The sequence below is a fragment of the Rhinopithecus roxellana genome, chromosome 2, assembly GCF_007565055.1.
Source record: "Rhinopithecus roxellana isolate Shanxi Qingling chromosome 2, ASM756505v1, whole genome shotgun sequence".
NCBI classification, from domain to species: domain Eukaryota; kingdom Metazoa; phylum Chordata; class Mammalia; order Primates; family Cercopithecidae; genus Rhinopithecus; species Rhinopithecus roxellana.
The window spans coordinates 182,058,940-182,076,600 of NC_044550.1; the positions used below are offsets into that span (position 1 = coordinate 182,058,940).

Here is a 17,661-nt window from a genome sequence, read left to right on the forward strand (position 1 = left end):
TCCCTTCATAGTTAATTAGAAGAAAAACACATAACCATTTGTTTTGAGTAACTATTGATTTATTAATTAACTTGTACTCACCAGCCTATTCAAGATGATATTACATGGCATTTCACCAAAGAAAATTTCATAAATCAAGTCAGATAAATGAAAAGCACTTCTTTGGCATATACCCGGTTTCACAACTTAGCAGCTCTTCTCTTCTGGTTTATGAAACTCACTATGCAGACTCAGGTTCACTTAAGTATATAGTCAGTCTTTTTTCTGACAAGCCAGCTTGTTGAGTCTATAATCAGGCTTATGAGACCACATATTTTGTAACAAGCTGTGGTTTTATTAAGAAATAATTTGACCTAGGTATTCATACCACAGACAAATTATCCTATGTAGGAAGTCTAAAATGACACACAGTGGCATTTACAGTCTTATCTTATTCTAAGTAATCCTTTCCTACATTTTTATTGGTAAGTATGATGTTTCTAGAGAGCTGTTCAGTAATATGTGTCCTCCTCCTTTCTCCCATTTGCCACAGCATCAAAATCTGGCCAAAAAAGTTTATTTAGAGCCTAAAAAGCTGATCTTTCAATCACATCCATGAGGATGATAACTGAGCTGGAATGATATTGAGTGATGAGTGAGTGATGCATCCATATATATCGAGCTTTCAAATCTCTGTGCCTCCTTCTCCATGTATATTTTATAATAGAGGTTGAAATGCCTTGTTAAGTCAACCCTTTAGATAGTCATCTTTGACCATGTGACAAGTTGTTCAAGTATCACCATCCGATTGTAGAGATAATATTTATGATGGCGGGATTATGCCCAAATGAGGTTTGGGCGGGCTAATCGTAAATAAACATTGAAGTACATGTTATTTGCATCATGGCAGGCTTTATGTAAGCATTTTTGTGATATATTGAAATGTGTGAAATTCATATTTAACAAAACTCTATTTTGTTGTATTTTTTCTTTTCTCAGATAGATAAGATATTTCAGAGATCCAATGTAAACCATCATTTCATCAAGCATCATGTTGTCAACTTTAGGTAATCACAGTTAATTAATTTGCATGATTATAAAAGGCAGCTTTTTATTATATAGTTATTCTTCAGTTATTTGCTTTGTATGCAGGTCTAAAGATCTTAGATATATCAAGCGTGAAAATAGTTTAATGTTATTACATTTGTTATTCCTCCTGTATAGAGTTCCTGTAGTGAGAGAGTTTCTTCAGTAGTGATGAAATATGTTCTATGGGTTGTCCTTTTAAAGTCTTTTGCTTTTCTTATGGAAGATTCTTTCAATTATTAACTACTGCTCTCAATTTTACTGACTTTAAAAAATAAGTCAAATTCACTTTAAAAAATGAATTTTTGAATCACAGGAATATATATTGAATATATATTCACATATATAGTTTATGATTATATATATACAATGTTGGTGGACGTAACAAGTGCTTTAGATTTCTGTTTTAGAAAAAATAATTCTATAACTGTCAGATACTCTCTCCTCCCTAAATATGATCAAGTTTTACAAGCAGGGAATAATTTAGGTATTAATACCTGTGTGACACAAGGGGTGAAAATCTATGACAATAAAATGTGTAAAATATTTATGTTGTATTTTCTTGAAGATATAACTAATATTTAAGTAATAAAGTATGACATCATAATTGCTGTGGCTGTGGCCTCATTCATTCTGGTTATTTTGTTTTTCAGGCCAAGTAATGACAATTTGAAAGCAGATGTATTGCTTAAATTTCAGTTTATTCCTAACAATGAGAACGCAATAAAAATGCAGCTGATAACATTTTGCATCAGAAGTTGAAATCAAATGAAAGCTTCTTGAAGATAGACACTTCATTACCTTACCTTAAAGGCAAGAAATATTATTTTTCTTTCATATTATAGTTACTCATTTTAATAACCTTCTCATATACAGAGAGAGCTTCTTTATTTCACCATAAAGAAGACTACTTTTCAAGTCTCTTGTTTACTTGATAATGAACAAACCTTTTGATTGTGATAAGGAAGATTATCTTCTTTTGGCTAGTATGGAAATAATTATAAGTAAGAATTGTATGATAACCCAAATATAATAACATTTCTTCCTTTTTAAACAAGATCTCAGTGGAATTGTTTGTGTTCATGCAGCATACATATGATAAAAACCAACACTCTGCTGTTGATATACAGTAGTAATCTATAGTGTCTGACTCTCTTGAAATACTCTTTCCAATCTGAATCCAGAATGTGAAAGTGGTATGGATGCACGAACCACAATATGTAGGGCACAAACAAAATATGGGAGGAAGGAGGAAAGAGGCCTGGCATTGTAAGATACACTCTCATACCCTCTCTACAGCACACAGGATAGGATTGGCCCGGGACATGGAGTGGGCAGAATGACAAGAAAGACATCAGACTTGGATAGTATCTGTCTGAGGCATGAAGACACCATCTTATTTGCAACACAGACACAAAGAACTGATTGATAAGTGTTCAGGATATGAAATTAAATAAAGTTCATCATAATCCTAAAACTACTAGCTGCCTCTAGCTTTGAAGTTGTCATGTTTTACCAGAACTTGTTTAACTTTTGCATTGAGATTATAAGGCTGATCGAAAATTACAAATTATCAGTCATTCTTCACTCAGTACCTTTTCCCAGAACTATTCTGGGAGGTTAGAGCATATACATTGTAGTATGTTAACAGAAGATAAAATTATATTGTAGATTTGACCAAAGTCAGAAAGAAGAAAAAATAGCTTGAAGATAAGAATGAGTAGTCTCTGTGAGTAATACCCAACATTCAGTTCCATTAGTTATGCAGACAGGACAGAATAGACTCTGAATTCAAAGCACTGGACTATAGATAGCAGAGACAACACTTTCTGAAGGAAATGTTTTGTTGAGGAGGTATAGGTATCTGTCAAGTGTAACTTTACTTTTAAGTCAAATGTTAAAATCTTAAACTCATTATTTCTGGACCTATCCCTCACTCTTACCTCGGCATCTACTTTATGGTGCCAGAGGGAATTACATCCTTTCACAGTGTTGCTGGATGTGGGGAGGAGGGGGTGATTTAGGTCTCATTATTGGTTCGTGTAGGCATCTACTGGTGATGCATCACTCATCACCAGATACTCAGTTGCTTGTCTAAGCATGTTATTGTTGAGATGATCCTTATTCCCAACCAAAGGCTTCCATGCAATGGTAATTCCTTATACTTACATACTTCACAAGGGTGCTTGGGAGTTGCTTTGATTTGTATATTTTTTATTTCATGTTTCTCTCCAAAAGATATAACTTTCTGAACACAGGAAATATATGCCTGCTGTAGTCACAAGCACATCCCCAGCGTTAGCATAGAACTCAACACAGGACAGGAACATGGTATTTGTGAGAGTTTTATCTTTAACTCTATAAAACAACTCAATCTCTTGAAAGTGGGCAGGAAAAAAAGAGGGAATTTTTAAAAGTAATAATACAACAGAAAACTGAAGACCTTAAAATCATTTCTCTTTCCACATAGAGTTTTAGAACCGTATAGGGGAAAAAAAGTGAGAGGTTGCGTATTTCAAAATTTTAACACTAGAGTTGAATTTTATAGGATAAGAAACATCATTTAAATATAAAGAATATAAAGAAAAAATGCATGGAATGCATTCAGAGAGACTGCAGATGATGGTAGAGAGAACGCTAGTCTAGGACTTAGAAGACCTGTATTCTAGCAATAATGACAGTAGTCAGCCTTGCAAAAGTTGCTGAAACTGTGCATTAGTTCCTGTTTTGCAAAAATAAGATAATAAATGTAGAACTTACTCTTTAGGAGGGTGTAAAAATGCTTTCAAAGTTACTAAGAAAGAATAAATGAATTTAATGTATTATTTGATGGGACTTTCTCAGATATCTAGGCTCTTTTCTGTAAGTTTTATAGTTTTACATTTTAAACTTATACTTTTTCTACATGTTACATTTTTTCTGGAAGTTTCATAGTTTTACATTACATTATATTTTACATTTAAGTCTATAATCCATTTTGAGTTAATTTTCTATGCTATGAGATTTAGGTAGAGGCTTTTTAAATTTTTTTAATTGATGTTCCATTATTCCAGTACCGTTTGTAAAAACGTTATTCATCTTCCATTGAGTTACTTTTACTCCTTTGTCAAAAACTAATTAGGTATATGGGGCATACTTGTATGAATATACTTTTGGGTTCTCCATTCTTTTCCATTGATTTAGGTCTATCCTTTCACTGGTACCATACTTTCTTGATTACTGCAACAGTATATTAAGCCTTAACTGGTAAATATGATTTACCCCACTTTATTCTCCTCTACCAAAATTGTATTGGCTACTAAAGTTCTTGATGGGTTGATCCTTTATCATTACATAATGTGCCTCTTTGGCCCTAGTAATTTTCCATGCTTTGAAATTTACATGATCTGATACCAATACTCCCTTTAAAATTGTTTTTATGATTTATCTTTTCCATTCTTTTACTTTCAGTTTATCTATGTAGCTATGTTTGAAATGAGTTTCTTTTTTTGTCAATTAAAAAATAAAACATTAAAAATTTTTTTCTTCAACTTTTAAGCTGAGGGGTACATGTGCAGGATGTGCAGGTTTGTTACACAGGTAAACATGTGCTATGGTGGTTTACTACACAGATCAACCCGACACCTAGGTATTAAGCCCAGCATCCATTAGCTATTCTTCCTGATGCTCTGCCTCCTCCCACCACCTGCTTTCCAACAGGCCACAGTGTGTGTTGTTCCTCTTCATGTGTCTATGTGTTCTCATCATTCAGTTCTCTCTTATAAACGAGAATATGTGATGTTTGGTTTGCTGTTCTTGTGTTAGTTTGCTGAGGATAATGGCTTCCAACTCCATCCATGTCCCTGCAAAGGACATTATTTCAGTCCTTTTTATGGCTGCATAGTATTCCATGGTGTATATGCACCACATTTTCTTTATCCAGGCTATTATTGATGGGCATTTGGGTTGATTCTGTGTCTTCACTATTGTGAATAGTGTTGCAATGAATGTACGTGTGTGTGTATCCTTGTAATAGAATGGTTTCTATTCCTTTGGGTATATACCCAGTAATGGGATTGCTGGGTCAAATGATATTTCTGCCTCTAGGTCTTTCAGGAATCGCCACACTGTATTCCACAATGGTTGAACTAATTTACATTCCCACCACCAGTGTAAAAGCATTCCTTTTCCTCCACAACCTTGCCAGCCTCTGTTGTTTTGTGACTTTTTAATAGTAGCCATTCTGACTGGTGTGAGATGGTGTCTCATTGTGGTTTTGATATGCTTTTCTCTAATGATCAGTGATGTTGAGCTCTTTTTCATATGTTTCTTGGCTGCATATATGTCTTCTTTTGAGAAGTGTCTGTTCATGTCCTTTGCTCACTTTTTACTGAAATTGTTTTTTTCTTGTACATTTGTTTAAGTTCCTTGTGGACTCTGGATATTAGACATTCATCAGATGGATACGCTGTAAAATTTTCTCCCATTCTGTAGGTTTCTGTTCACCCTGATGATAGTTTCTTTTGCTGTGCAGAAGCTCTTTAGTTTAATTGAATCCCATTTGTCAATTTTTGCTTTTGTTAAAATCGCTTTTGGCACTTTAGTCATGAAATATTTGCCCATTTCTATGTCTTGAATGGTATTGCCTAAATTTTCTTCTAGGGTTTTTATAGTTGTGGGTTTTACATTTAAGTCCTTAAACCATCTTGTGTTATTTTATTTTATTTTATTTTATTTTATTTTATTTTATTTTATTTTATTTTATTTTTGAGATGGAGTCTTGCTCTATCAGCAGGCTGGAGTGAAGTGGTGGGATCTCAGCTCACTGCAACCTCCACCTCCCGGTTCAAGCGATTCTCCTGCCTCAACCTCTCGAGTAGCTGGGACTACGGGCATGTGCCACCATGTCCAGCTAATTTTTGTATTTTTAGTAGAGACAGGGTTTCACCATGTTGGCCAGGCTGGTCTCGATCTCTTGATCTCATGGTCTGCCAACCTCGGCCTCCCAAAAGTTAAATTTTGTGTATGATGTAAAGAAAGGGCCCAGTTTCAACTTTCTACATATGGCTAGCCAGTTCTCCCAGCACCATTTATTGAATAGGGAATCCTTTCCCAATTGCTTGTTTTTGTCAGGTTTTTCCAAGATCAGATGGTTGTAGATGTGTGGTCTTATTTCTGAGATATCTATTTGGTTCCATTGGACTATGTGTCTGTTTTTATACTGGTACCATGTTGTTTTGGTTACTGTAGCCTTGTAGTATTGTTTGAAGGTCTTCTTTGTACTTCTGGCAGAATTCAGTTTTGAATCTGTCTGGTTTCGGGCTTTTTTTTTTTTTTTTGGTTGACAGGCTATTTATTACTGCCTTAACTTCAGAACCCATTACTAGTCTGTTCAGGGATTCAATTTATTTTTATTTCAGTCTTGGTTGGGCATATGTGTCCAGGAATTTATACATTTCTTCTAGATTTTCTAGTGTATGTGCATAGATGTGTTTACAGTACTCTCTGATGGTTGTTTATATTTCTGTGGGGTCAGTGGTGATATTCCCCTTATCATTTCTGATTGTGTCTATTTGAGTCTTCTCTCTTTTCTTCTTTATTAGTCTAGCTGACAGTCTATCTATTTTATTAATTAAAAGCAAACAGCTGCTGAATTTGTTGATTATTTAAAGGGTTTTTCATGTCTCTGTCTCCTTCAGTTCTACTCTGATCTTAGTTATTTCTTGTCATCTGCTAGCTTTGGGGTTTATTTGCTGTTGATTCTCTAATTCTTTTAGTTGTAATGTTAGGTTGTTGATTTGAGATCTTTCTAGTTTTCTGATGTGGACATTTAGTGTTATACATTTCCCTCTTACCACTACTTTAGCTGAATGCCAGACACGCTGGTAAATTGTCGTTTTGTTCTCATTAATTTCAGAGAAGTTATTGATTTCTGCCTTAATTTCATTATTTACCCAGGAGTCATTCAGGAGCAGATCGTTCAATTTCCATGTTAGTTGTGTGGTTTTGAATGAGTTTCTTAATCTTGAGTTCTAATTTTATTGCGCTGTGTTCTGAGAGACTGCTTGTTATAATTTCAGTTCTTCCGACTATGTGATCAATTTTAGAGTAAGTGCCATGTGGCGATGTGAAGAATGTATATTCTGTTGTTTTGGCTGGAGATAGGTCTGCTTGATCCAGAGCTGAGTTAAGGTCCTGAATATCTTCGTTAATTTTTCTGTCTCGATGATCTAACGTTGTCAGTGAGATAATAAAGTATTTTCACTATTACTGTGTGTAAATATAAGTCTCTTTGTAGGTCCCCAAGAATTTGCTTTATGAATCTGCTTCTGTGTTGGGTGCATATATGTTTAGGATAGTTAGCTCTTCTTGTTGAATTGAACCCTTTACCTTTATGTAATGCCCTTCTTTGTCTGTTTTTATCTTTGTTTGTTTAAAATCCGTTGTGTCAGAAACTAGGATTGCGACCCCTGCTTTTTTCTGTTTTCCACTTGCTTGGTAAATTTTCCTTCATCCCTTTATTTTGAGCCTATGTCTGTCTTTGCACATGAGATGGGTCCATTGAAGACTGCATACTGATGGCTCTTGACTCTTTATTCAGCTGGCCATTCTGTGTCTTTTACCTGGGGCATTTAGCCTATTTATATTTAGGGTTAGTATTGTTATATATGAATTTGATCCTGTCATCATGATGCTAGCTGGTTATTCTGCAGACTTCTTTATGTGTTGCTTCCGAGTGTCATTGGACTGTGTACTTCCATGTGTTTGTAGTGGAATATTATAGAACGCTTCGTAAATCTTTGTGTCATCCTTGTGTAGGGGCCAGGCTAATCTCTGTATTGTTCCAATTTTAGTATATGTGCTGCTGAAGTGAGCACGGAGTTTCTTATAAACCACATTGTTGAGTTATGTTTTTAAAATCTATCCTGCCAACCCTTGTCTTTTAATTGTTATGTTTAAATCACGTACATACATTAGGGTTTAAGGCTTTCATTTTATAATTTGTTTTCTGTTGGATGTGTCTTATTTCTCTGTTCCTTTTTTCTTATCCTTTTGCGAGCAACTTGAATACTTTTTATAATTTTATTTTGATTTATTTATGGCTTTTTAAAATTCATCAATTTGTGCAGTCATCTTAGAGGCTATTGTGAGTTTTACCATTATATACATAACTAATCACAGCCTAGTGGTGCTGACATTTTACCACTTCCAATGAAATGTAGTGGTGACATTTCATTTGAATGTACTTCAGTTTGGGTCTCTTTAACCTACCTACTTTTAAAGTATACTTATCTTAAATATTTCTTCAACATACATTCAGCACAACATCAGTTGGTGTCATAGTTTTTCCTTCAACCATAAAATATATTTATTTAAGAAACTCATTAAGTGAAAGATAGTGTTTTGTTTACTTTTATTTTTATTCATTCTGTAGCTTTCTTTTCTTTCTGCACATTCTAGCCTCCTGTAATTATTTGCTTTTTGTTTGGATACTGTTGTTTAGTCATTATTTAAGGGAAGGTTTGTTAGAAATACATTCTTTGTTTCTCTTCATCTGAGAATATACTTATTTCTTCTGTATGTCTCAAAGAAATTCACAGGTTATGGGATTCAGGGTTGATAGTTCTTTTTTTTTCAGAACTTGAAAAATGCTCTGCCACTTTCATTTGGCCTTCATGGTTTCGGATGAGAACCACTGTTACTGAATTGGTGTTCTGCTTCAGGTAATGCATCGTTTTTCTCTGTATGCTTTTAAGATTTTTTTCTTTCAATTTTAGTAGTTCAGTTATAATGGGTCTTGGTATGGATTCTTGCAATTCATACTCTTTGGGATTTACTCATCTTCTTGAGTCTGTTGGTCTCTATCTTTGGCCAAATTTGGGGAGTTTTCAATAATTAATTCTTTGAATATTTTTCAGCCTCACACTTATTTTCCTCTCCTTCTGAAAATCTAATGATACCAATGTTAGATCTTTTGCTACTGTCCCACAGATCCCAGAGACTTTGTTCATTTTCTTCAATCCATTTATACTCTGTCTTCAGACTGAGTGAATTCTATTCACTTACATTCAAGTTTACTAACTTCATTCTTCATCTTTTCTACTCCACTATTAGCACCATCCATCAGATTGGTTCATTATTATTATTGTTGTTATTTTGCTTATTGTATTATTCAGTCCTATAATCTTTCGTTTGATCCTTTTTTATAATTTCTATTTATTTGCTGAGATTTTCCAGGTTTTTTTTTGTTTGTTTGTTTCAAGATAATTTGTACTTTATTTCTAAATCACTTTTATGGCAGGTCTTTAAAATACACATCAACATCTTATTCATCCAACATCTTATTCATCTCAGGATTGGCATTGGTTGTCTTTTCTTATTTAGATTATAGTTTTCTGTTTTGGGGTATGATGAGCAATTTTTCTTTGTCTTCTGAACATTTTAGTTACATTAGGAGACTTCTGATTCGATTTAATTCTTCTACTTTAACAGATAGGCAACCTGCTTAGGTTTAGAGTACAGATTCTTACTTTTGTTGTTTCAGTGACAATTCAGTTTTCATATCCTTGCAATACTATTCTGCACTTCCTCTTGATTACTGTTTCCCGTGCCTTTTGTGGGAGTAGAACATGCTTCCCTGGGCTGCCTTGAATCAGTGGGCACCCCTTCGTGGAGGGGTGCTGGGCCTGAGTCTCCTTATGTTTCTGAGTAGACGCAGGTCTCTGCTGCCACTGTCTTTGTGGGTATATCAGTCTGCCAGGTAGTTCCTGGTTTTGAAGTGTGGATTGGGATGGTCAAGGGCTTTCTGCTGTCACTGCTGCTGGCAGAATGGACTGCCAGGACTTGGCTGCGAAGCAGAAGGTTTGAATTTCCCATTAGCTGTCTGTTGTGCTTTCCCTTTCCCAGTACTTTGGAGAGAGAGAACTGACTTGTATTGAGATCATTTTGTCTATTCCTGTTGCTGATTACAAATCGCAGGCCTTAGGTCCCCAGTCCAGCGTATCTGTGAAATAAAAAGAAAACCCAGGAACATGCACCACTTGTCCTTCCTTAAATTCTGAAGTCTCTAGCCATTCTGTCTTCTTCCTTCCAGCTTTCAGAGTTCTTTTATTGTTATTTGATGAATAATTTTTAGATTACCTAGTTGTTTTTACAAGAGACAAGCAGGGAAAAGTGAGTCTACACAATCTTGTTCTAGAACTGGAGGTATTCAACCTCTTTTATCCTGCAGATGGAACACATGTATTACATAATGCTCACATTTGATATACAGCACCATCATGGAAGTTCAACAATAGTTTTTACATAAATGGAGATGAGTTTAGGATTGAGCTAAACTTAACTGTGAACTAACTGTAATTCTACCCCTCTCCCACCGCTCCATAACCTACAGAGAATGGCACTAAACTATAATTGATATTACAGTGAAATGTATGCAGCGCGAGCTTTTGCCTCACAAATTATTAAATCATGTTCCAGCTGGGTATGGCAGCTCACTCCTATATTCCCAGAACTTTGGAAAGCCAAGGCGAGAGAATTGCTTGAGGCCAGGAGTTTGAGGCTGCAGTGAGCTATGATTGTATCACTGCACTCCACCCTGGGCAACAGAGTGAAACTCTGTCCCTAAAAAAATAAAAATAAATCATGTTCTTAATAAACTTGCCTCATAATATTATTATGAGGATATAATAAGCAAATAAATGTTGTCACAAAACTTAATATACAAGGCTTAGTAAACTATTAGTTATGATTGCCGTTTATTTATTCACTCAGCAAGTATTTATTGAGAACCTATTTGTGCCAAAAATTAAAGTCTCTGCTTCATGGAACTAATAATCTAATTGTGGCAAGGAACATAATAACTAGATAAAAAATAAACAAAGTAATATCAGATAATTTGAAACTCCATGCGGAGAACAGAGAGAGTAAAAAGCTACTTTAGATTTGGTTGTAATGGAAGTTCTCTCTGAGGAGAGGATTTTAAAGCTGAGATCTGAGTGGCAAAGGGAAACCAACCATAAAAAGGCCAAGGGAAATAAGCATTCCTGGCAAAAGGTACAACTAGAACAAAGATTGCAGGCAGAAATACTTTTGCACAGTTAAGAAACAGGAAGGCCAAGGTGGCCATTGAATCATGAGTAAAAGCAACAGCAGGGCCACTTGCCATCAGAGACATAAATAAGGACCATATCATGTAGGTCCAGGTAGGAAGTTTGGTTTATTCTAGAAGCCATGGAAGCCATTATTGGCAAAAATTAATTCTAAGGGATTTACTCTAATAAACTTAAGCATACTTTCCTGCAGATGAACTCAATGTACCACTTTAGCGTCTGACCTAAATTAAAGACTCATCGGTTTTCAGGCTCACCGAAACTCCACATTGGCTTTCATCTTAACAAAATGTGGGTCTAGATTGCTCATTATACTAACTAGGATACAGAACAGTTCAAATAATTTGGGAGGATAGTCACTGATTATGGTTTTCTTTGTTTCACGTTTTGAAAAAAATGACTAACAAGATAGCATGTTTTGAGGTTTTCTTAGCACATTGGTGAATTTTGATTCCACAGGGAGCATCCCTGGACCAAGCATAGATTACCAGACTTCTAAGATGCATTAATGGCGACAGAAGGAAATGGTTTCTTGACATATAGTAGTGCGCATGTAAGACTATTCCTGGATTCTTCTGTTTTAACTTATAATTTGAAAAAATGGTGTGGCATTGATTAAATAGAAGACTCCTTCCTTTATGGCAAACTGTATCTTTCTTTATGCCAATGATCTTGTAACCATAAACCAGGATTTTCCTGGAGTCTACATACAGTCAAAAGAGTTCAGTTTACATCTAGCCTTCTCCTTTACGTAGGATTTTATTCTATTGCGTTTGAATTAAAAATTTCCTGACTGATGCAATTCCTCTCAACCAGAAAAAGACATATCATGTAGGAATAGTATTTTAAATTATAATAATTTAATCACTGAGCATCTTCTGTTTTTTTTTTTTTTCAGATATGAATGCAGCACAAGCAGAACACATTCTTAACAGCTGTAAGTTCAAGAATATCACTGAGATGTTTATAAATCAAAAAACAAAACTCAAAACATTTAGCATTTCTCTTTTTCCATGTTTACTCTTTCTCAAAAGTGTATAATATCTCTAGATGGACATGTGATTTTATTCTCCTCAAGGGAAAAATTACTAGTCATAATTGAAAATATCTATATGTATTCCTTGAAAATGTTTGCTCTTCCTCACAGAAAGTTTCACTAATGTCTTCTTTAACAGTTTTCTTTTATTTCATTGTATTTATTTTTATTTGACCTCCTTTGTTAAAGTAGTAAATTTTGCTTAGTGGTTAAATGACACCCAAAACCTTTAATATAGAAACTTTGATGTCTATGCTATAGTAGTATTTTGGTTGTAATATTAGACATACATTTGTAAAAAAAAATTACATATGTTATTTTCTGCAATAAATAGTGTACACTTGGCACTCAAAAAATGTTATTAGGGTACACTGCTGCACGTAACAGCATGACCCAGAAGAATGTGAAAAGCCACATTTTAAAATGATGCTGTTTTAAATTCACCAGAGAGAGTGTTAAATAATTTTTAAAATGTTAATACTTACTTAAAGTGTGAATAATAACATTTTATCAATGTGTATTACTATTCGTTTATTTAACATTAGCTTCAATAGTTTTTTTAAGGTAAGACACATTTGTAGATATTTCTACCCTTAACTATGTGCCAGACATACCTACACATGTTTATAACTCTGGAATTAGCTATCTTACTCCCTTCTCACAGGTTGTGGTTTAGGGAAGGAGTTCCCATCGGTGGAAAGAATTGCTGATGGTCGGATTGCAAGAAAAGGTGATTGGCGGAGGGCCGGAGCATTGTTCCAAAATTGACCACATAATTGGAAGTAAAGCACTCCTTAGCAAATGTACAAGAACAGAAATTATAACAAACTGTCTCTCAGACCACAGTGCAATCAAACTAGAACTCAGGACTAAGAAACTCAATCAAAACCGCTCAACTACATGGAAACCGAACAACCTGCTGCTGAATGACTACTGGGTACATAACAAAATGAAGGCAGAAATGAAGATGTTCTTTGAAACCAATGAGAACAAAGATACAACTTATCAGAATCTCTGGGACACATTTAAAGCAGTGTGTAGAGGGAAATTTATAGCACTAAATGCCCACAAGAGAAAGCAGGAAAGATCTAAAATTGACACTCTAACATCACAATTAAAAGAACTAGAGAGGCAAGAGCAAACACATTCAAAAGCTAGCAGAAGGCAAGAAATAACTAAGATCAGAGCAGAACTAAAGGAGATAGAGACATAAAAAACCCTCCAAAAAATCAATGAATCCAGGAGTTGGTTTTTTGAAAAGATCAACAAAATTGACAGCTGCTAGCAAGGCTAATAAAGAAGAAAAGAGAGAAGAATCAAATAGACGCAATAAAAAATGATAAAGGGGATATCACCACCGACCCCACAGAAATACAAACTACCATCAGAGAATACTATAAACACCTCTACGCAAATCAACTAGAAAATCTAGAAGAAATGGATAATTTCCTGGACACTTACACTCTCCCAAGACTAAACCAGGAAGAAGTTGAATCCCTAAATAGACCAATAGCAGGCTCTGAAATGGAGGCAATAATTAATAGCCTACCAACCAAAACAAGTCCAGGACCAGAAGGATTCATAGCTGAATTCTACCAGAGGTACAAGGAGGAGCTGGTACCATTCCTTCTGAAACTATTCCAATCAATAGAAAAAGAGGGAATCCTCCCTAACTCATTTTATGAGGCCAACATCATCCTGATACCAAAGCCCGGCAGAGACACAACAAAAAAAAGAGATTTTAGACCAATATCCCTGATAAACATCAATGCAAAAATCCTCAATAAAATACTGGCAAACCGGATTCAGCAGCACATCAAAAAGCTTATCCACCATGATCAAGTGGGCTTCATCCCTGGGATGCAAGGCTGGTTCAACATTCGCAAATCAATAAATGTAATCCAGCATATAAACAGAACCAAAGACAAGAACCACATGATTATCTCAATAGATGCAGAAAAGGCTTTTGACAAAATTCAACAGCCCTTCATGCTAAAAACTCTCAATAAATTCGGTATTGATGGAACGTACCACAAAATAATAAGAGCTATTTATGACAAACCCACAGCCAATATCATACTGAATGGGCAAAAACTGCAAGCATTCCCTTTGAAAACTGGCACAAGACAGGGATGCCCTCTCTCACCGCTCCTATTCAACATAGTGTTGGAAGTTCTGGCTAGGGCAATCAGGCAGGAGAAAGAAATCAAGGGTATTCAGTTAGGAAAAGAAGAAGTCAAATTGTCCCTGTTTGCAGAAGACATGAGTGTATATTTAGAAAGCCCCATCGTCTCAGCCCAAAATCTCCTTAAGCTGATAAGAAACTTCAGCAAAGTCTCAGCATACAAAATCAATGTGCAAAAATCACAAGCATTCTTATACACCAGTAACAGACAAACAGAGAGCCAAATTATGAATGAATTTCCATTCACAATTGCTTCAAAGAGAATAAAATACCTAGGAATCCAACTTACAAGGGATGTCAAGGACCTCTTCAAGGAGAACTACAAACCACTGCTCATTGAAATAAAAGAGGACACAAACAAATGGAAGAACATACCATGCTCATGGATAGGAAGAATCAATATCATGAAAATGGCCATACTGCCCAAGGTAATTGATAGATTCAATCCCATTCCCATAAAGCTACCAATGACTTTTTTCACAGAATTGGAAAAAACTGCTTTAAAGTTCATATGGAACCAAAAAAGAGCCTGCATTGCCAAGACAATCCTAAGTCAATAGAACAAAACTGGAGGCATCACGCTACCTGACTTCAAACTATACTACAAGGCTACAGTAACCAAAACAGCATGGTACTGGTACCAAAACAGAGATATATACCAATGGAACAGAACAGAGTCCTCAGAAATAATACAACACATCTACAGCCATCTGATCTTTGACAAACCTGAGAGAAACAAGAAATGGGGAAAGGATTCCCTATTTAATAAATGGTGCTGGGAAAATAGGCTAGCCATAAGTAGAAAGCTGAAACTGGATCCTTTCCTTATTCGTTATATGAAAATTAATTCAAGATGGATTAGAGACTTAAATGTTAGACCTAATACCATAAAAACCCTAAAAGAAAACCTAGGTAGTACCATTCAGGACATAGGCATGGGCAAGGACTTCATGTCTAAAACACCAAAAGCAATGGCAGCAAAAGCCAAAATTGACAAATGGATCTAATTAAACTAAAGAGCTTCTGCACAGCAAAAGAAACTACCATCAGAGTAAACAGGCAACCTATAGAATGGGAGAAAATTTTTGCAATCTACTCAACTGACAAAGGGCTGATATCCAGAACCTACAAAGAACTCAAACAAATATACAAGAAAAAAACAAACAACTCCATCAAAAAGTAGGCAAAAGATATGAACAGGCATTTCTCAAAAGAAGACATTCATACAGCCAACAGACACATGAAAAAATGCTCATCATCACTCGCCATCAGAGAAATGCAAATCAAAACCACAATGAGATACCATCTCACACCAGTTAGAATGGCAATCATTAAAAAGTCAGGCAACAACAGGTGCTGGAGAGGATGTGGAGAAATAGGAACACTTTTACACTGTTGGTGGGATTGTAAACCAGTTCAACCATTATGGAAAACAGTATGGCAATTCCTCAAGGATCTAGAACTAGATGTACCATATGACCCAGCCATCCCACTACTGGGTATATACCCAAAGGATTATAAATTATTCTACTACAAAGACACATGCACACGTATGTTTATTGCGGCACTATTCACAATAGCAAAGTCTTGGAATCAACCCAAATTCCATCTGTGACAGACTGGATTAAGAAAATGTGGCACATATATACCATGGAATACTGTGCAGCCATAAAAAAGGATGAGTTTGCGTCCTTTGTAAGGACATGGATCCAGCTGGAAACCATCATTCTTAGCAAACTATCACAAGAACAGAAAACCAAACACCGCATGTTCTCACTCATAGGTGGGAACTAAGCAATGAGATCACTTGGACTCGGGAAGGGGAACATCACACACCGGGGCCTATCATGGGGAGGGGGAGGGGGGAGGGATTGCATTGGGTGTTATACCTGGTATAAATGACGAATTGATGGGTGCTGACGAGTTGATGGGTGCAGCACACCAACATGGCACAACTATACATATGTAACAAACCTGCACGTTATGCACATGTACCATAGAATTTAAAGTATAATAATAATAATAATAATAATAATAATAATAAAAAGAGCACAGGCTTTGGAATTCAATTAAAAAAAAAAAAAGAAAAGGTGATTGGCCATGGCAAACGAGCCTGCAGATGGAGGGGATCCATTTGTGTGGCGCATCTTTGATCAGTGAAGAATGGCTCCTGACCGCAGCTCACTGTTTTGACTTGTGAGTTTCCAGTCTGTAGCTATGGGATCACTAGCTTTGCCTCTTTTTCATCTCTTCACATCCGACAGTTCTCTCTTTTACATTTCCTTTATAAACATCTTAGGCTGCAGCCTGGTCAACATAGTGACACCTGTCTCTACTAAAAATAGAAAAATTAACTGGACATGGTGGCATGTGCCCGTAGTCCCACCTACTCATGAGGCTGAGGCAGGAGAATCGCTTGAACCCAGGAGGCGGAAGTTGCCGTGAGCTGAGATCACACCATCACACTTCAGCCTGAGTGACAGAGTGAGACTCTGTCTCAAAAAACAAACAAACAAAAACCCAAAAAAGAAAACATCTTAGACCTCCCAGTGCCACTTATGATTGTCCAGCAGGCTTAGGAATAAATGACAGTTAACTGAAGAATAGTAGAAAAAATTAGAGAGAATATCTTCAGTTCCAACTGAAAATATACTCTCCAACAATCTCAGTTTTAAATAGGAACAAGCCAGCACTGTCAAAGATTATGCACACTCACCTATTCTCCTGAGAGATATTTTAGATTAAAAAAAAAAAAAAAAAAAAAAACTCTGTCAGGCTGATGATCCCACATGAATATCTTTGGTGCTGTGCTTTTATTCTTTGTATGTTTTTTGACAATTTATCATATAGAACACTTGGAAATTATATAGAGATACAGTAGCTCTAGTAAAATTTATATAAAATGGGAGAATACTCTGGGTAAGATGTTAAATAAAAAGAAAGCATGAGGAAACAATACAAATATATAAAATATCACTCCAATTCTACCTCCCTTTCTTTTTATAACGATACATACATTTATATGATTGTGCCTTGATATGAGTGTATACGTGAATCTGTGTGTGTATATGTCTACTTAATAATTATGTTTTCTTAAATTAATTTGTGTTATTTATATAATCAAAAATGGCAATAATATAGAATAATGTAGAATAATATACAAATACAAGCTTCCTTCAAGGAGAGTAATTTAAGCTGCCTTGGAATGGGGGTTTGTTATCAAGTAGATGAAAACAAAGCAGTCGTAGGAGAGAAGCCTCAGATAAGAAGATGGGATGGTCCCA

General features: G+C 35.6%; 1 protein-coding gene and 1 non-coding gene across 2 annotated transcripts in view; one reads left to right on the top strand and one right to left on the bottom strand.

The window, feature by feature from the left end:
* The window catches only part of LOC104664130 (transmembrane protease serine 11G-like), a 29,370-nt gene that overhangs the window by 5,028 nt on the left and 6,681 nt on the right, over nucleotides 1-17,661 (top strand). Inside the window, 6 exon segments of the mRNA XM_010365562.1 lie at nucleotides 979-1,046; nucleotides 1,719-1,792; nucleotides 1,795-1,878; nucleotides 12,055-12,093; nucleotides 12,857-12,922; nucleotides 16,468-16,573. Of these exon segments, the coding sequence (XP_010363864.1) occupies nucleotides 979-1,046; nucleotides 1,719-1,792; nucleotides 1,795-1,878; nucleotides 12,055-12,093; nucleotides 12,857-12,922; nucleotides 16,468-16,573 (437 nt within the window).
* Nucleotides 7,819-7,922, bottom strand: LOC115895860. The gene has a single exon (XR_004055950.1). It is a non-coding gene; the product is annotated as a U6 spliceosomal RNA (small nuclear RNA).